Source organism: Citrus sinensis, chromosome 2 (assembly GCF_022201045.2).
Source record: "Citrus sinensis cultivar Valencia sweet orange chromosome 2, DVS_A1.0, whole genome shotgun sequence".
Classification (NCBI taxonomy): domain Eukaryota; kingdom Viridiplantae; phylum Streptophyta; class Magnoliopsida; order Sapindales; family Rutaceae; genus Citrus; species Citrus sinensis.
The window spans coordinates 3,491,077-3,511,581 of NC_068557.1; the positions used below are offsets into that span (position 1 = coordinate 3,491,077).

Below are 20,505 nucleotides of genomic sequence, written 5' to 3' on the forward strand. Positions count from 1 at the left end.
TTACACACCATATTCAACTTCTATAAATATTCATTATTTCTCTCTCTCTTCTTGTGATTTCATCATCGAGAAAAAAAAAAAATGGGTTATATCACTCAGCCTTATCAACTTTTTATTTGCCTCCGGTTATTCCTCTTCTATTCTCAATGTTCAGCAATACTTTGCTCTCACGACCAAAGTTCTGCTTTACTCCAATTTAAGCAGCTCTTTTCCTTTGAAAAAGATTCTTCATTCGATTGTGAAATATTTCAACAAATATCTCGTCCAAAGATGATGTCTTGGAAAGAGGACGCTGATTGCTGCTCCTGGGATGGAGTAACATGTGATTCGGCGACGGGTCACGTGATTGGCCTCGACCTCAGTTGCAGTTGGCTTCACGGCAACATCCCTTCCAACAGTAGCCTTTCCTTGCTTCCTCGCCTCCGAAAGCTCAACCTAGCCTTCAATGATTTCAATTACTCTGAGATTTCCTCTGGTTTTACTGCTCAATTTCCGAGTTTGACAATCCTTAACCTCACTCGGAGCAATTTCACGGGGTCAATTCCTCCCTCACTAGGTAACAATATTACACAACTTGCTTACTTGGATCTCTCATCTAACAGTTTTAGTGGTCAGATTCCATCATCTTTTTCAAATCTTCAGCAGCTTCGTCATTTAGATCTTCGGTTCAATAGCTTTGTGGGTAAAATTCCTGCATCACTAGGTAACAATATTACACAACTTGCTTATTTGGATCTCTCATCTAATAGTTTTAGTGGTCAGATTCCATCATCTTTTTCAAATCTTCAGCAGCTTCATCATTTAGATCTTCAGTTTAATAGCTTTGTTGGTAAAATTCCTGCATCACTAGCTAACAATATTACACAACTTGCTTATTTGGATCTCTCAATTAACAGTTTTAGTGGTCAGATTCCATCGTCTTTTTCAAATCTTCAGCAGCTTCGACATTTAGATCTTGGGAACAATCACTTTGTTGGTAAAATTCCTGCCTCACTAGGTAACAATATTACTCAACTTGCTTATTTGGATCTCTCAATTAACAGTTTTAGTGGTCAGATTCCATCATCTTTTTCGAATCTCCAGCAGCTTCGTCATTTAGATCTTCGGTACAATGACTTTGTTGGTCAAATTCCGGATATGTTTACCAACCTAACCCAACTTTCTTCTTTAAACTTGGCAGATAATCAACTGATTGGCTCGATTCCAAGTTCAATCTTTGAACTTGTTAATTTGACATTTGTCTCTCTTTCTTTTAACAATTTCAGTGGTAGCGTTGAGCTTTACGATTTTGCAAAGCTCAAAAATCTTAAATATCTTATTCTTTCTAATATTAGTTTATCAGTTAGCACCAAATTAACAGTCAACTCGTCTTTCCCTAATCTTTGGGCGTTGGGTTTATCGGCTTGCAATATAAGTGAGTTTCCAGACATCCTGAAAACTCAACATCAGTTAGACTGGTTGGACCTTTCTGAAAACCAAATCCGTGGTAGGATTCCCAGTTGGATGTGGGATATAGGAGTACATACTTTGTTTCGCCTAGATCTTTCACGAAACTTCCTGACAAGCATAGACCATCTTCCGTGGAAAAATCTCGAATTTCTTACCCTTGATTCGAACCTACTTCAAGGATCACTTCCAAATCTACCACCTCACATGGTACAGCTTTCAATTTCCAACAATAGTTTGACTGGAGAGATTCCTTCATCATTTTGCAATTTGAGTTCCATTCAATATCTTTACTTATCCAACAATAGCTTGAGTGGACAAATTCCACAGTGTCTTGGAAACTCTACACTTGAAAATTTAGATCTCGGAATGAACAACTTCCAAGGTACCATCCCACAGACATATGCAAAGGGCTGCAACTTGACTTATCTTCGGCTGAGTGGCAATCACTTGGAGGGACCATTACCGCCATCTTTGAGTAACTGTGTCAATTTGCAAGTTCTTGATGTTGGGAATAACAACTTGAGCGGCCCAATTCCAGAATGTCTTGGAAACTCAACACGTTTGTCATTTCTTGATGTTAGGAATAACAACTTGAGCGGCCCAATTCCAGAATGTCTTGGAAACTCAACAAGTTTGTCTTTTCTTGATGTTGGGAATAACAGCTTGAGCGGCCCAATTCCGGAATATCTTGGAAACTCAACACTTGAAGTCTTGGATATGAGAATGAACAAGTTCAGCGGCAGCCTCCCTCAAACATTTGGAAAAAGTTGTGTTTTGGTAAGTCTTAAACTTAATGGAAATCGGTTGGAAGGACCATTGCCTCCATCTTTGGTTAATTGTCGACATTTGGAAGTTATAGATGTTGGGAACAATCAGATTAATGAGACCTTTCCCCACTGGTTAGACGTTCTTCCCGAATTGCAAGTACTTACATTGCGTTCTAATAGATTTTGCGGTCCCATTGGTGATACCAAAACAAGAGTTCCTTTCCCCAAGTTGCGAATAATTGATCTCTCTTACAATCAATTCACCGGTGTTTTGCCAATATGGTATTTGAATGGTTTTAAAGCCATGATGCGCAGGGATGACAATAGTATTGAAGTCAATTATATGAGGTCGTTGAATTATTCTTACTATGAATCAATATCTCTGACTATGAAAGGCAATGACATACAAATGGAGAGGATTTTAACCACTTTTGCAACTATTGATTTGTCGAGCAACAGATTTCAAGGGGAAATATCAGAAGTGTTGGGAAAGCTTAATTCACTCAAAAGTCTCAACATTTCTCACAACAACCTGACAGGTGGTATTCCATCGTCGCTAAGAAATCTAACAGAGCTTGAATCTCTAGACCTCTCTTCAAACAAGCTTGCTGGACGTATCCCAACACAACTGGCGAGTCTCAATTATCTTTCGGTGTTGAATCTTTCGAACAACCAGCTCGAGGGACCCATACCAGGAGGACCCCAATTTAATACATTTGGAATTGATTCCTATTCTGGTAACGTGGGGCTGTGTGGATTCCCATTATCAAAAATCTGCAGGATTGATGAGGCACCAGAACCAACAACACCAACAGGATTTATCGAAGGAGACGACGCTTCAAGCTGGTTTGATTGGAAGCTCGCTATGTTGGGTTACGCATCTGGAGTGGTGATCGGCTTGTCCATCGGATACATGGCATTTGTGACTGGAAGGCCACAATGGTTTGTAAGAATGATCGAAAGGCAGCAATCCAGGAAGCTGAGAAGGGTGATCAGACGAGGCAGAGCTGGTAGAAGAAGTTTGTTGGTGCATCTCTAAAGGCCCAGGTGAGTAATTATTAGTTTGTCTTTTGGAATTATAAGCTGGTTTCTACTGTTCTTTAAGTAGATAGCATGCTGATATTATCGTAATCTAACAGTTGACTTGCAAAAATCACAATCCTAATTAATTTCAAATTATGCTTATTATCAACATCTATAGTGAGAAACAAAATGAGGATAATGTATAAGAAAGAAAATTTTAACTGAATTATTGATGCGATTGTTTTTACTTTTATTGCCATTTCATTAGAACATGTCGTCACGGATGTACATTTTCATGGTAAAATGATTTGAAGTAATCTTGTTGCAGGAAATTGTGCGGGGGTAACTTTGGTTTGTAATCATGTACTTCAAATTTGGGCGTAGAACGTGCTATTTCAAAGTTTGTGAGCAGACAACGTTGTTTGTCTTTGGCTCAGTGATATCAATTTAAAAACTCAGAGCTTAATTAATAACTCATATTTTATCTTGGGCCACGTACTTCAAATTTGGGCGTAGAACGTACTATTTCAAAGTTTATGAGCAGGAAACATTCTTTGCCAATCAATAACTCTATTAAGTGTGTGCATTGCTCTTCTTGGAGAAAATGTATTAAATGAAATCCCACACATCTACCCGTGGGCTTGTATAGCATTGACAGCACTCAAGTGTGCGTGTACATATATGATTCAGCAGAGTACTCCTAGTCTTATCAATAATTAATTGAAAAACATTATAATTAGATGAGATTACAAATATGATCAATGTTTAATAAAATCCATCATCAAAAAATGAAAAAGTCCTAATTAATGACTTTCATTTTTTGATCCTTCCAATGAGTGCACATATAGCCGTGGAAAAGAAGCTAAAGTATATAGTCTGCAATTTTACAAAACTGGCGACAAATCAATGCACCAACTAGACTCCAAAACAAGATGACGAGTTACATTTAGTAACAAGACTTGGTACTGTAAGTCTAAAAGTATTATATTTATTATTACTATTTTAAAAAAAAAGTGTTGTATTTAATTAGATTCCCCTGTTTTGGTGTGAGTTAAAGAGATGGCTACGATAAGTTTTTTATTCTTGTAAGGGGGACTTGAATAAAGTGCTCATTATTAATGGCTTTGAGAAAGAAAGACTTGTTCTATATATCCCTCTTAATTTGAACAATCTTTCTTCAGCAACTTTCAACCTTTTTTATGGATTCCATTGGTTTCATAGCATGGAAAAGACGACAGACAACTAACATTTCTCTTATCTATATATCGTACGTGTTATAACATATATATGGATACCGCCTCCTCTACCTTGTATAAAACAATAATAACAACAACTGGAGTCTAGGCGGCTGCCACGTCACCATGCACAACAGACAACTAACATTTCTCTTATCTATATATCGTTTGACCTTTAATTTGGACTGGTTAGTGAAAATTAGAAAAACTCGAATAATCAAAGTCTACTAAAGACGACAAGAAAGGAAACAAGTAAAATACAAACATAGTCTATCAATGTTTATGCTTAATGTGACGTTGCGTCTTGGCTGTATTAATAGAAATCCTCCTCATCTGCCAATAGGCTCGTAGCCCGTTGACAGCACTCATGCTCTCAAATCTTGAGAGCAATTAATTCGTGGGACGCACTTTTTTATATCCATATAAATAGAGCATATATCCCTAAAAAATTTGTGAAATTATCCATCCGACTTTTAAATTATACCATTTCAGAGCTGATGAGTGACAAGATGAACAACGTTACTCATTGCCTTTGACTATCCATCCGACTTTTAGGAAATTATACCATTTCAGAACCCAAAATTGCATTTGAATTTATTTTAAATTAAAGCCCTGAGAAAACTTCTAAGATTTGTACTTTTATTTTCATAACAAAATCTTAAGCTTCTTCCGTTTGTTGCGTTTTTAATTAATTTCAGTTTACACCTTAATCTTCTCTGAATTTCTTTTCTTTTTTTTTCAAACTCGCCATTTGCGTTGCAATCAACCCAATAAGCTTGTTTGACCAGAGGTCTAAAGATTCAAGTTATGTTAGATTTCCAACAATAATGGAGCCCCACCTATCAAGTTGTTGTGGGACATTTTGAGACATTTGAGTGAATTAAACTTTCCCACTACTTACGGAATTTCCCCTTGAAATTGATTGCTCAACAAATGAATTGACATGAAAATGGTTAGAATCATCTTTATTTGTTGGTCTATTCCTTCCATGATCAAACTTATTGATTCATAGTAGGAGTTGAAATCTTTAAGCCTCATAAATTTTGCTTAATGATCAACACAATTGTTATCTCCATATATCATGCTTTAAAATTATCAAGATACTGAATTGGCAAAACACTAGTCAGTTGATTGTGAGAGCGATCAATTATTTACAGCTTTGAAATAGGAACTCTTGTTTGGGTATGACCAATGGGACTGCAAATCAGTTAGATCGTAATATAATTACTTGCAATTTAGGAAGAATTTCTAACCAATGAGAAGAGGTATCATTAACATGATTGTTCACAATATCAAAAACTTCCAAATGCTGATAGTTAACCAAAGATTGAGGCAATAGTCCTTCCAACTGATTGCTATTAAGGTTAAAACTTAGGAAGTCACAGCTTTTTGCAAAACATTTGAGAAATGCTGCAAAGAGTTGTAATTTGAGAAATCTTTAACCTTAATGACAATCAATTAGAAGGACTATTACCTCTCTCTTTGGTTAACTGTTGGTATTTGGAAGTTTTTGATAATAAAAATTATCATGTTAATAATATCTTTCTTTATTGGTTAGAAATTATTCATAAATTGTAAGTGCTTATATTACGATCTAACCAATTTCGTGATGCCATTGGTCATATTAAAACAAAAGTTCCCTTCCCCAAGTTGCGAATAATTGATCTCTCTCAGAATTAACTCACTGGTGTTTTGCCAACTCAGTATCTTAAAAATTCTAAAGTCATAATGCGTGGGGATAACAATAATGTTGATTTCAACTCTTACTATGAATTAATAATTTTGACCATAGAAGGAACCGACCAACAAATGGAGAGGATTCTAATCATTTTCAGGCCAATTGATTTGTCGAAGTCGAACAATCAATTTCGAGGAAAATTTTAGAAGTGGTGAGATAACTTAATTCACTTTAATGTCTTAACATTTTTCACAACAAGCTGACAAGTGTCATTCCATCATTGTTGGGAAATCTGTCAAAGCTTGAACCTTTTGACTTCTCCTCAAACAAGCTTATTGGGCTGATTCCAATGCAATTGGCGAGTCTGAAATTTCTTTTCTTGCTAAATTTTTTGTACAACCAGCTTGAGGGACATAAACCTCAAGGACCTCAATTAACTACATTTTCAAACGATTTTTATACTGTAAACTTGAGGTTGTGTGGTTTTCATTATCACAAAGCTGTAACATTGAGACATTAGTGTTAGATTAATTTTATATTAATCTAATATATTTGGGGCCACACATGAAATAAATAAAATGTGTGTGCTATTATTTAATAAGCCAAGAATTAAGTGATCTAATTGAAGTTCATTAAATGGTTAAGGGTATAATTATTGTGGATTAAATGCATAGATACCAGAATTTAATCATCACTTTAATGAGGGGCTGAAGTGATTATTATCATAAATACGTGACTGTTGGGTTTTCTAAAAGAAAACTAATAGTCACGATATGTATATAAAAAGGGGTTATGGTCCCCAATCTCTCTAATAATCCTTTGCAATTCTCTAATCCTCTCAAAGAGAATTCTAAACTCAAGAGAAAGAGAAGATTGGAAGTCCATCTCCTACACTCAAGAACCACTACGAATCACCATGGATTCAGGTACGCTTCCGCTTTCGTATTTCTCAGTAATTTAATCTGGATGTTATAAAAGATTTAGGGGATAACAAGTGGTATCAGAGCCACATCCATGATTAGATTATTGAGTTATTAATATCATTTTGCTTGGAATTTTGTAATTGTTGTGGTTAGACCACGTTTCGGTTTCGGTTTTATCAATTATTTCGGTTATGGTTTTATAATCTTTAAATTAAAATGATTTATAACATAAGTTTATTATTGGTCTAACATTGATGATATGCTAATTAAAACAAGAAGTCACCAAAGTGATATCTCTTGTGTAGAGTAGTTTATTTAAAGTGTTAGATGTTTGTGTTTGTGTAATTCCTGCGGATGTTAATCGACCCAAAGGCAGGTTAATATTTGGCCTAATTACACACACACTTGTGATGGTAAATTTGTGACGATTATTAAGATAACTTAATGTGAGTAATTTACTAATCCAAAGATTAGTTCATTACTTGACATAATTTATTGTCAAAATTTGATCATTGCAACAAGAGTACCATTTACAATTAGTATTATAGTCCAAAGACTTGTTACTAATGTTGTGCTAGGTATCTTGAAATGTTATAATTTGTTTTTTTTTTAATTTTTAAAGATTATTACTTGAGTTATTTAATGTGAGCATTATTTTTCTCTATTCAGCTTTTCTGTCTGCTACTTCTATATCTGCAAACATGAATAGTGTCCCGGTTCTAAATGGGACTAATTTTAAGGACTGGAAAGAGAATATGATGATTCTCTTAAGCTGCATGGATCTAGACTTATCATTCAGACACCCTAAGCCGGACGAACTCACTGATGATAGTACATCTGAGGATGTGTTATACTATGAGAAGTGGGATCGATCTAATAGGATGAGTCTTATGATCATGAAGTGCGGTATTCCAGAAGTATTTAGGAGTGCTATAACTGATGAGGTTACAAGTGCTAGTGAGTTTCTTACCGAAATTCAGAAACGTTTTACACAAAACGATAAGGCTGAAACAAGTACGCATTTAGCAAGCTTGATTTCAATGAAGTATAAAGGCAAGGGAAACGTTCGGGAGTACATCATGGAGATGTCTCATCTTGCTTCTAAGCTTAAGGCATTAGGGCTCGACCTATCTAATGATTTGGTTGTGCATTTGGTCCTTATCTCTCTCCCAACACATTTTAATCAGTTCAAAGTCAGTTACAATTGTCAGAAAGAAAAATGGAATCTCAATGAACTGATTTCCTTTTGTGTGCAAGAAGAAGAGAGACTGAAGCAAGAAAAATCCGAATATGCACATATGGTAAGCACTTCTAAAGATAAGGGCAAAAGAACGAAAAAAGGTGAAGCTGCTACTTGTAAGGGTCCAGAGCCAAAGAAACCAAAGGCCGAGCATGGCTGTTTCTTCTGCGGCAAGCCTGGACATGTGAAGAAGGAATGTCAAAAATATCACGCATGGCGCGTAAAGAAAGGTACATTTCTTACTTTGGTTTGTTCTGAAACTAATTTAGCTTCAGTACCAAGAAACACATGGTGGATAGATTCGGGTGCTACTACTCACATTTGTGTTTCATTGCAGGGTTGCCTGAGCTACCGGCCGCCAAGTGATGCTGAAAGATGCATTTATGTAGGAGATGGCAAGACGGTAGAAGTTGAAGCAATTGGGCATTTTAGATTACTTATGAAAACTGGTTGTTATTTGGATTTGTTAGATACTTTTGTTGTTCCGTCTTTTAGACGGAATTTGATTTCAGTTTCTGTTTTGGACAAATCTGGTTATTCTTGTTCATTTGTAAACAGACAATTTAGTTTATCTATCAATTCTAATGTTATTGGAACCGGTTTACTTAATGCTTATGACAATCTATATTTGCTAGACACTGTTTCACGTTATAATGAAAACCTGCATTTTAGTTCCAGAGGTATAAAGCGTAAATTAGAAAAAGAAAATTCAGCCTCATTATGGCACAAACGCTTAGGTCACATCTCTAAAGCTCGACTTGAGCGATTAGTGTCTGATAAGATTTTAAGATCTCTTGATTTTACAGACCTTGATGTTTGTATTGAGTGTATCAAGGGAAAACAAACCAAAAGTAAGAAATTAGGAGCCTACAGAACATCAGCCGTCTTAGAATTAATTCATACAGATATCTGTGGACCATTCCTTACAGCTACTTGGAATGGTCAACAATATTTCATTACCTTCATAGACGACTATTCGAGATATGGCTATATATTCCTGATTCATGAAAAATCACAGTCTTTGGATGTGTTCAAAACGTTTAAAGGCGAAGTTGAGTTACAACTCAACAAAAGGATTAAAAATGTCAGGTCTGACCGTGGTGGTGAATACTACGGTAGATATGATGGTTCAGGTGAACAACGTCCAGGACCGTTTGCTAAATACTTAGCGGAATGTGGAATTGTCCCTCAATATACTATGCCAGGATCGCCTAACATGAATGGTGTATCTGAGAGACGAAACCGCACTCTTAAGGATATGGTAAAAAGTATGATCAGTCATTCTACTTTACCAGAATCACTCTGGGGTGAAGCACTAAAAACAGCAGCTTATATCCTAAATCGAGTTCCAACTAAAGCGGCTGCTAAAACACCTTATGAGCTTTGGACGGGTCGCAAGCCTAGTCTAAACCATTTACATATTTGGGGCTGTCCAGCTGAGGCGAGGCCTTATAGACCTCCTGAAAGGACATTGGATTCCAAAACAGTAAACAGCTACTTTGTTGGCTATGCAGAGCGATCAAGGGGTTTTAAGTTTTATGATCCCAGTACAAGGTCAATTTTTGAGACGGGAACTGCTACATTCTTTGAGGATGTTGAGTTTGGGGGAGAAATCCAGTAAGAAACATTGTCTTTGAAGATGAAGAGGGATCTACTGTTGCTTTTGACAATGTACAAGTTTTAATACCTGTCATTGATCATGAAGTAAATTCATATCCTCAACCATCTAACAATATTGTTCAACCCCAGCATCAACATGAAATGATTGTTCCTGAGGAACAAACTCAACAACCTCAAGAGCCTGTGCAATTAAGACGATCCACAAGAGAAAGGAGAAATGCTATTTCGGATGATTATATAGTATTTCTTCAGGAACATGAGGATGAAACTGGAGTGATGGAAGATGACCCAATTAACTTTCATCAAGCCATGCAAAGCTCCAATTCTCATAACTGGATCGAAGTCATGAATGAAGAGTACAAGTCAATGCAAGACAATAAAGTTTGGGAACTCATCTCATTACCTTCTGGTGCGAAGCCCATTGGTTGTAAATGGATATTTAAAACCAAAAGGGATTCAAAAGGTAATGTGAAAAGGTATAAAGCACGTCTGGTAGCTAAAGGCTTTACTCAAAAGGAAGGAATTGACTATAAAGAGACTTTCTCTCCAGTTTCTACGAAAAACTCTTTTAGGACAATTATGTCACTTGTTGCACATTTTGATCTTGAGTTACATCAGATGGATGTTAAGACTGCTTTCCTTAATGGTGTCATTGAGGAAACAATTTATATGGTACAACCAGAAAACTTTATGTTGGGAGACCCAAAGAAAATGGTTTGTAAGCTAACCAAATCCATCTATGGGCTCAAACAAGCTTCTCGTCAATGGTACTTTAAGTTTCATCAAATAATTATCTCATATGGTTTTGAGGCAAATGTTATTGATGAATGTGTGTATCACAAGTTCAGTGGGAGTAAACATATATTCCTGGTTTTATATGTTGATGAAATATTGCTTGCCACAAATGATATAGGCATACTGCACGACACCAAGAGTTTTCTATCAAAACATTTTGAAACGAAAGATCTTGGTGATGCCTCCTTTGTTTTAGGAATCGAGATACATCGGGATCATTCTCGGGGTATTCTGGGATTGTCACAAAGGAACTATATCGATAAAGTTTTAAAGAAGTTTGGCATGCAAAACAGTAAACCAGGTGACACCCCTGTCGCCAAAGGAGATAAATTCAGCCTTAGTCAATGACCTAAGACCAATTTTGAAATCCAGGAAATGGAGAAGATTCCTTATTCTTCAGCTATAGGGAGTCTTATGTATGCTCAAGTATGTACGCGTCCAGATATTGCGTTCATAGTTGGCATGTTGGGCAGATATTTGAGCAATCCCGGGATAGATCATTGGAAAGCAGCCAAACGGGTTATGAGGTACTTACAGAGAACAAAAGAGTACATGCTCACATATAGGAGGTCGGATCAGTTAGAGATCATTGGGTATTCCGACTCTGATTTTGCTGGATGCCAAGATAGCCGAAGATCCACATCAGGCTATATTTACATGTTAGCTGGTGGAGCAATTTCTTGGAGATCTGCCAAGCAGACACTTGTAGCTTCATCGACTATGGCAGCAGAGTTTGTAGCATGTTATGAGGCGTCTAATCAAGGCATATGGTTGCGTAATTTTGTCATTGGGCTACGTATTCTAGAGGGTGTAGCAAGACCACTCAAGATATTTTGTGACAATAAGTCAGCAGTTTTATATTCCAACAACAACAGGAGCTCTACAAAGTCAAAACACATTGACATCAAGTTCCTTGTTGTGAAGGAAAGAGTGCAGAGTGGACAAATATCTATAGAGCACATTGGGACAAACTCCATGATAGCGGATCCGCTCACTAAAGGATTACCACCTAAAGTCTTTCATGAGCACACTGCTCATATGGGTGTGATTTTACTTGAAGATATTCAGATTTAGTGGGAGTTTGTATCATTACTAAGTGCAACTTTTAGATTTTTGATTATATTATTTAGATTATTTTCTGCAGAAATACAGTATTTCGGTTCCTTACACTCTGTTGGACTAACTTAAGTTTAGATCTCAATAAAGGGAATTAGGACCAGTTGGGAATAGACATGTTTAGATCACATTGCATGTAATTTCCATGCTATGCATCCACAATTGATCTATGTTATGTAACTATATTGATATATGTGACCATGGATGGTTGCGTTACGATTAATGTAACAAAGGCCGCTATGATCCTATATCGATGTAGTTATTGAACTAGATTGTTCATATATACCCTACGGACATAATAGCAATTTCATGAGCTCATTAAGTTGGACACATTTCAGTTTTTCATTTGTGGCCCAGTGGGAGATATTGTTAAATTAATTTTATATTAATCTAATATATTTGGGGCCACACATGAAATAAATAAAATGTGTGTGCTATTATTTAATAAGCCAAGAATTAAGTGATCTAATTGAAGTTCATTAAATGGTTAAGGGTATAATTATTGTGGATTAAATGCATAGATACCAGAATTTAATCATCACTTTAATGAGGGGCTGAAGTGATTATTATCATAAATACGTGACTGTTGGGTTTTCTAAAATAAAACTAATAGTCACGATATGTATATAAAAAGGGGTTATGGTCCCCAATCTCTCTAATAATCCTTTGCAATTCTCTAATCCTCTCAAAGAGAATTATAAACTCAAGAGAAATAGAAGATTGGAAGTCCATCTCCTACACTCAAGAACCACTACGAATCACCATGGATTCAGGTACGCTTCCGCTTTCGTATTTCTCAGTAATTTAATCTGGATGTTATAAAAGATTTAGGGGATAACAATTAGAACTGTTACTAACAAGATTGGACAAAAGAGATAATAATTCGAGCTAGTTTGATTGGAAGTTCGCTAAGATGACCAATGAACCTGGTGGCCTTTGGCATGACACAAGTACAGCACATGGCACAATACAGGCAGAGTTTCAGTACGGTACCAGAACAACATGTGTCCGTACAACACAGTATGAGCACATTTTGATAGGGCACGTGGCACGACGCGGGTTGAGCTGGGCTGGATTAATAATTTTAGGTACATGTGCCTAACAAGCACAGTACGATTAGAGATAGTATAAAACACAACACATGAAAAGGTCCGCAATAAGAGCGTATATCTGTTGGGCTAACACACGGCTTGCAGACCATCAATAACATGTGGGCCAATACATATTTTAGTGATTTTTTTTTATGAAAGTAAAATTGAAATTTTATGATTTTACAAATAATTTAAATTTGAATCCTTTTATATATTTCATTAGCATAGTTTTTTAAAAAATTCATTTAATTCTTAGTTTAAAAAAAATTCTCTAATTGTTTTACATTTATAATTTACTAAATGAATAGATGATCATGATTTTAAAAAATAAAATTATAAATATCATGATTTCATAAATGTATGCATTAATGTGATTGTTGATACGAAAATATAGATCAGGAATAAGAGTTGAAAAAAATTTATTTACTTAGGGAACAAGTTGAGAGAGTTTGATATACTCATAATTGCCTTTATTGAGAGTGAAAAGCTTGATAATCGGAAATTTTTAAAACAATAAGCCATCAGGATTCGCTTGGGGGTGTTATCGCTGTAGACCCTCCGATACTTAAGTTAAAGATTAAAAATAACATGATAGTAAATAAATAATAAGAGAGAAAAGAGAATAAGAGAATAAATATTGTCATACAATATACATATTTCACATGTATCTTTATATGTATACACACACACACACACACACACACACACACACACACACACCTTTGAGCGATGATCTCTTTATATAAGAGTGCTAATAATAAAATGTGTTTAAATTTTAAATTATAAATACCATGTAAATATTGAATTAAAAAAATAAAATTATAAATACCATGTAAAAGCATTGCAGTTTCGTTGGCCATCGCCTTGAATTTAAATTTTAAAAGAGCCAAAGAAACATAGTAAATGTAAAAATAACATAAAATAACAAAGCTTGATCAAGTTTACTTCTTTATTTCTTGCATTTTCAAACTCTACTATTTTAGGGCTCAAAATCATTTTTCTATTCTGCATTTTATAAAACTAGAAATTAAAAATACAAAATTCTATGGGAATGTCATGTGATGCGTGGACACTGGGTAGATATTCACTGTTTATATCTCAGTGCTGTTTTCCTCACCCCTCATCCTCATGAGTAAGCTTTGAATTAGGTATACCCAATTTGTCCAAGAGTTAGTGAGCCAATGATCACTCATTCACTCTAATTAGATATTTAGTGGATGAAAATTGATTGGACGTAAAAGAAAATGCACATGAATAATCGAAATAACTTTCAAGTCCAAAAAAGCTTTGACTTATTTGATGCTTGTTCAAATGGCTCAGTATGTGCCGCGTCAACATGTGAAAACTCATCCACGTCACCAGCCTCAGCGCTCTCGCCACGTCATCATTCAAGCGGTTGTAACTGATGATAATTTGGATAAGAAAAACAGTTGAATTGGGTCTCTTCACAAGTCACAACGGGAGAGCACCAAAGACAGAGAAACCAAAATGGCGCGAGCTTTGCCTCGTTTGAATAGCACGGCCACGGCCATAATGGCCAGTGCTACAAGTGCTACTAAAGAGACAGTTCTTGACGGAGCTCACTTTCAAATGAAGAACCGAAATGCCCGCGTTTTGGTACTTGGAGGTACGGGTCGGGTCGGTGGATCCACTGCTGTTGCTCTCTCGAAGCTCTGCCCCGACCTTCAGATTGTAGTTGGCTCTCGAAACAGGTTAAATAATTAATACCCTTTTCTTTCTTCTGTTTGGTCACCGAAAAAAAGCAAGAAATAAAGGAGGGAAAATTTTCAAGCTTTGTTCTTTTCTGTTTTTTTTTTTTTTACGTTTACTATGTTTCTTTGGTTATTTTAAAATTTAAAATTCATGGTGATGGCTACTGGTAAACTGCAATGCTTTTACATGGTTCTGAAAGCACATTTCTAAACAGTCACTCAACTACAAGTGATTATCATGTCCCACAGTTGTAGATTAGGGCTCCAATTGGTAGTGATGTTGTGCGGTCGTGGCTTGTTAAGACATCTACTCTTAAATGAGAGCTCTAGTTATGAAATAAAAGTTCATAGTGTCTGGTAAATGCTACCTTTAAATAATCATTTCGACAAAAATAGTAAAGCTAATATAGGTCGGGCAATTGTGGGTAAAATCGTCATAATTTTCAAACTGTAATTGTGAGTGTTTACCAAATACTTTAAAGTTGTGATTAGATGGTAATAAAAAAGAGAACCTAAACAGTCCATAATAATATTGCCAATGATGCAAAATTTGTAATTCTGTCTCTTTTTGGTTTTCCTAAACATTCGAAAGGCTGTTTTTGTTGATTGATATGCTTTGACTGTGATATGTTAATATTTAGAATGCTGTCAACATGCTAGTTCTTGGATGGAACTATGGGGACATGGAGTTGTAAATTCAAATAGTTATGGCTGGAATATTTCCTAATTTACAGTGTCGCTGAGAAAATTTTGCATACCGGCAGGGAAAAAGGTGCTGCAATGGTCTCTACATTGGGGAAGAATTCTGAATTTGCTGAAGTTAACATTTACAATGAAGGCTCATTATTAATGGCTTTAAGAGGTGAGATCACTCCTCACTGACTAGATGTATCTTCTATTGTTCCACATCAATAATTCTTTTTCTTCTAGAGTCGAAGTAAAGGGATTTTTTTTTTTCTTTTGAAGCAGATATTTCGTTATTGACAATATTTTGATGATATTTTAGTCTGTATGTGAAATGCTGTAACTTTGCTTCGTCAGATGTGGATCTTGTGGTTCATGCAGCAGGACCTTTTCAACAGGCACCGAAATGCACTGTATTGGAAGCTGCCATAGAGACCAAGGTGAGGAAAGGTAAATGTTGTGTTTGAATATCTCTTTTCCAAGTCCAGTTTTCTATGTTTTGTATATGTGATAATTGAAGCATGTATACAACTTTACTATGTACCCAAGATGTAATCTTATGTGTTCTTTTTTGTGTCTCCTAACAGACAGCATACATTGATGTTTGTGACGATACCATCTACTCCCAGCGTGCAAAATCCTTCAAGGACAGAGCAATAGCTGCAAACATTCCAGCCATAACCACTGGAGGAATCTATCCAGGAGTGAGCAATGGTGCTTTTATGAACATGGACATTCTTGTCCTGCTATCCGCACTTCTAGCACTGTAAATTATACGATTAAGTGAAGAATATGGATAGAGTACTAATTCTTTAATTGAAACATGTGCAGACTACCAATTCTTGCTTTAGGAGCTAAAACTTAATTGTTGGTAAACTCATAGACCTGGGTCCAAAGTTCTTATATATGGGTGCACATATTGGTTTGACAGATAGTTTTAGTGACTTTATATCATTAACTTGGAGTATTGCAACTAAGATAAAGCTCAAAGCTTTCTTTGACAAAGTCTTCAAAATCTTGAGCTACTTGCACTACATAATGATTCTTTCAGATCTCCAAGGGCATATCTTGCCTGAATAGCCATTTTGCTTCTGCTGAAATAAGTATCAATATTAAACACTTTAGATGACACTTAATTAGGTAGGGCTCTTAAACTTGAGATGGTTTCTATTTTCATGCTTACATTCCAACTAAGCTGAATTATCTGATGCCCAGTCCCTGCTCTTTGGATCTGTTTATTTAATTTTGGATGTTGGATTTTTGCTCAAGATGATGCAAAGCCTCCTCTACTTAGATTTAGGCAAGCTAAGTGAGAGCTCTGCTTGTGACACTCGTACAATCTATGAGATTACAGCAATTTTTAAAATTGGACTATGCTATGTCCTTTTTTGAGGAGTGAAAAATTGTATCTGCTATTATGCTGCTTTTGGATCCTTATACTAACTGATATCTGTTACATGACAGTGATGGCAGCAGAGCTAGTTCGTGTTGCAAGAAATGAAAGCAAGGGAGAGCCGGAGAGGCTAAGGTACTATGTCCGGTAACTTTCCTATGGTAAAGTCGTAGAACAGTTACTTTGATGAAGTGATTTCAAGTTATCTCCTGCTCAGATTGGCAGTTTTTTCCCTTTTCATGTTTTGGTGAATCTATCCACATTGACTAATTGATAGGGACTGTCAAGGAGAAAACATTGGCCTAATTATATAACCCATCAGTGCTAGGGATGGCAAATCCGGGTCCGGGTCCGGGTTTGGCCTTTCCGGTTCCGGACCCGGATGAGAATTCGTCTTACCGGACCCGGCTAAAACCCGGATATTTTGAGTGCGGGTCCGGTACGGGTTAAACCCGGAAAAAATCCGGGGTTCCCGGATTCCGGGTTTTAAAACCCGGATAATGTTTTTTGAACCTAATTTCTCAGTTGCTTTGAAAAATCCTTTATCAAACTTTTCTTACTAGAACCTGCAAGGAGTAAACGATGAAGTAATGAAAATTGAATAACTAAAGCCAGATTATTATCAACAAGATCACTCAACCAAAGCTTCTCGAATTCACAATATCACTCAACCAAAGCTTCTCGAATTCACAATCTTAAAAGAGAATTTTTTTTTCAAGATCCCATTTATAGCCTTTACTTGTTCTGCAATTGCCTTGTTCATACTCCCATCAAATCACAACCAAATACCCTTCCAATAATCAGAACCTAAAATGAATGAAATCATGTTCTTGGGCCAACTTCTTGAAAATATCGTTGATGAAACTGCTTGCCCGTGGCCTTGCTGGAGATTGCAATATCGAGATGGAGCTGCTTCAGGATTGGTCTTCTTTGCATGCTTCTTCTTTTTCTCGACTGTGCTGCCTTCTTTGGTGATAACTGTCGGCGATTTGCTTCGGGCTTTGGCGGTGAGGATGAGGAACAAAGCATGATTCACGGTGATTTGATGAGGAAATATTTGGTTGGCTTTGGCGGCGCGGCTGTGAAACTGAAACTAGGGCAAGGCTGCTATTTTTTTTTCAATTGTTTCTATTTATAATAAAAAAATAATATAAAAATAAATACACCCGGGTCTGGGTTCCGGATTTGCGGGTTCACCCAAATCCGGATCCGGACCCGGAAACGTCCGGGTTTAGAAAATCACATCCGGATTCCGGATTTTATTTCGTCCGGTGCGGGTCAAACCCGGCCCGGATTATCCGGGTTCTTCCGGGTCCGGGTTAAATTGACATCCCTAATCAGTGCCAAGGGATGCTACAGTTGCTACTAAAGATTTTAAAATTCTGAAAATGTATCTAACTGTAATGACAAATTGAAATTCTTCTTTGAGTAATTTTCTTTGAGTCTGTGGAGTATTTCTGATTCCATAAGAGAATTACACAAGTGGGTAGGTATGCTGTAAATCCCATATAAAAATAATAAGAATACCAGACTTGTGTTTGTATACAAGATGTTGGCTCCTATACCAATGGCTTAAATTTTTGAGTTCAAGGTGGTGTCACTGGTATATATAGTCCTGGTGAGATATACACTCAAATTTTTGCACTAAACCCTTAAAAGATGTCAAAAAATCAGGTCACTTATTACAACAGAAAGAATTGGGAATCATAATCATTATGCTTGCATCACCTTATAAAATATATAATGGCTCCTTTTCTTCCTTTTCCTTTCTGCTGTAATTTACAATTTACATGAAAATATGCTCTTCTCAGATTCTCCTACTATACAGCAGGCACGGGTGGTGCTGGCCCAACAATATTAGCCACTAGTTTTTTACTTCTTGGAGAGGAAGTTGTTGCATATAATAAAGGTTCGTTCGAGAGCATATTGAAAATTATTTATGTCTGTTTTGTTTTAATTGGTCTACTGTTTATGTCGCCTGACTGTGACAATGCATAATCCAAGCAGGAGAGGAAATCACATTAGAGCCTTATAGTGGAATGCTCAGTGTTGACTTCGGGAAAGGGATTGGAAGGAAAGATGTCTTTCTGTTGTAAGTTCAGTGCTCTCTGAGCTAGCGAATTTTCTTGCCTATGTTTGGAGCTTATACCTATAATTAATCAGTTTCCATTATAATAATATCTCGGAATTCAGGCTTGCTTTATTGTGTTGCTTAAAATGAATGTAATTTTATCAATTAGATTTGGTGTGTCTGCTTGGTTTGCCTCCTTGTAACAATTCAACTGAACAGAATCTCATTTTTAGGAATTTACCAGAGGTGAGAAGTGCCCGTGAGGTCCTAGGAGTACCAACCGTCAGTGCTCGATTTGGAACTGCACCATTCTTCTGGAATTGGGGAATGGTAACCATGCAAAGGCTTTTTCCTGCAGTAAGTTTTAACAACAATTTGTCTGGCTATAAAAGCCATTCCGTACACTGAACTGGCTGGATACCTATTATTAAGCACTAAGAAATAAACAGTGCACATCAATTTCAAATGAGAAACTCTTCTTTTAGCTCCTCTTGATAAGGATATGTTGTTTCGCATTAATCTTGCAGGAATATCTAAGAGACCGAAGCAAAGTCCAACAGTTAGTTCAATTGTTTGATCCTGTAGTTCGAGCGTTTGATGGGATTGCTGGAGAACGTGTATCAATGAGGTGAGATATCTTCAATCCATCATTTTTATTATCTTGTGTTTGACCTTTCTCAATTTTAGTGGAGGGTATAAATCCACCTTGTGGTTCGTTACAAATATCTTCTATACATCACTTTGTCATTACCTTTTTTTTCCTGGCAGGTTGATTTAGAATGCACGGATGGACGGAATACAGTTGGTATATTTAGTCACAGGAGGCTCTCAGTGTAAGTCTTCTCATCTCGTTTTCTATATTTCATATCCAGTAATCTCACTGCATAAAACTCCGGTGAAATGTTCTACTTTTTTAATGATTCTTGCTAATTCGAAATAAATGCCAAAACATATTGTTGGATGCTTTTAAACTGGATCTAATGTGCACAGAATTTTCTGATCTTTCAGATCTGTGGGAACAGCTATAGCTGCTTTTGTCCTTGCAGTTCTTGAGGGAGCCACGCAGCCAGGAGTATGGTTCCCCGAAGAGGTATGCAGAATGACTAGATGATTTAGCAACTCAAATATTACCGTTAACTGTTACACCATCTCATTGAATTTTTTGTGCAGCCTGAAGGAATTGCAATTGAGGCAAGGGAAGTTCTTCTCAAACGCGCTTCACAAGGAACAATAAATTTTGTAATGAACAAGTAATGATTCTGATCCCCAAATTGAACTCTGTTTTGTTCTTTTAGTCTTATTTCCAGTTTTTTGGTAGTCGTGGCTTATTTTTCTCTTCTCAATAGGGCGCCATGGATGGTGGAAACAGAGCCGAAAGAGCTCGGATTAGGAATATACATATGAGAATGCTGGAAAGGAAGTTCTCTATCTGTACTTTAAGGTAGAAGTTCCAAGTATTGTTTGCCATGAATGTAACCTGTTGATAATAGTTTGTATACGTTTCCTATGATCCAGCTACAGAATTTTAGATATAGGGGAGTGGGGACCATTGAGAGTTCATTTTTCGGAGAAAAATACACAAAGTTACATTACACCATTGATTATTTTATGTTTGATATTTTCAAAGAAGAAGGAGTTTATGGAATTGGCTCATGACGTGAGTCTCACGCTTGCACACAACACAAATCATATATTAAATTCTATAACA

At 36.4% G+C, this 20,505-nt stretch overlaps 3 protein-coding genes across 8 annotated transcripts in view; all 3 read left to right on the forward strand.

Annotated features, from left to right (window-relative positions):
• LOC102623900 (receptor-like protein 19) overlaps positions 1-3,890 on the forward strand; it is a 47,744-nt gene extending 43,854 nt beyond the window's left edge. For both annotated transcript variants that reach the window (XM_052435041.1, XM_052435042.1), the window contains exons 2-3: positions 557-3,263; positions 3,568-3,890. In XM_052435041.1, the coding sequence (XP_052291001.1) occupies positions 557-3,255 (2,699 nt within the window). In that variant the 3' untranslated portion in view covers positions 3,256-3,263; positions 3,568-3,890. The remainder of the gene's footprint in view (positions 1-556; positions 3,264-3,567) is intronic.
• A 7,215-nt stretch (positions 3,891-11,105) lies between these two features.
• On the forward strand, positions 11,106-11,804 carry LOC127900217 (secreted RxLR effector protein 161-like). Its single transcript, XM_052434570.1, has one exon. The coding sequence runs from the start codon at positions 11,106-11,108 to the stop codon at positions 11,802-11,804; it is 699 nt and encodes a 232-aa protein (XP_052290530.1).
• A 2,557-nt stretch (positions 11,805-14,361) lies between these two features.
• Positions 14,362-20,394, forward strand: LOC102624564 (hypothetical protein). Of its 5 annotated transcripts, none has more exons than XM_052435043.1 (13): positions 14,362-14,649; positions 15,384-15,511; positions 15,691-15,773; positions 15,921-16,047; positions 16,798-16,873; positions 18,538-18,635; positions 18,734-18,818; positions 19,031-19,154; positions 19,325-19,425; positions 19,565-19,630; positions 19,806-19,887; positions 19,968-20,047; positions 20,144-20,394. In XM_052435043.1, exons 1-13 carry the CDS (start codon positions 14,426-14,428, stop codon positions 20,199-20,201), a joined length of 1,332 nt encoding a protein of 443 aa, XP_052291003.1. In that variant the 5' UTR covers positions 14,362-14,425; the 3' UTR covers positions 20,202-20,394. The 5 variants fall into 5 exon arrangements, with proteins under 5 accessions (XP_052291003.1, XP_052291004.1, XP_052291005.1 ...); XM_052435044.1 differs by having other exon boundaries at positions 14,363-14,649; positions 16,798-16,861; XM_052435045.1 differs by having other exon boundaries at positions 14,363-14,649; positions 15,414-15,511.
• The last annotated feature ends 111 nt before the right edge of the window (positions 20,395-20,505 follow it).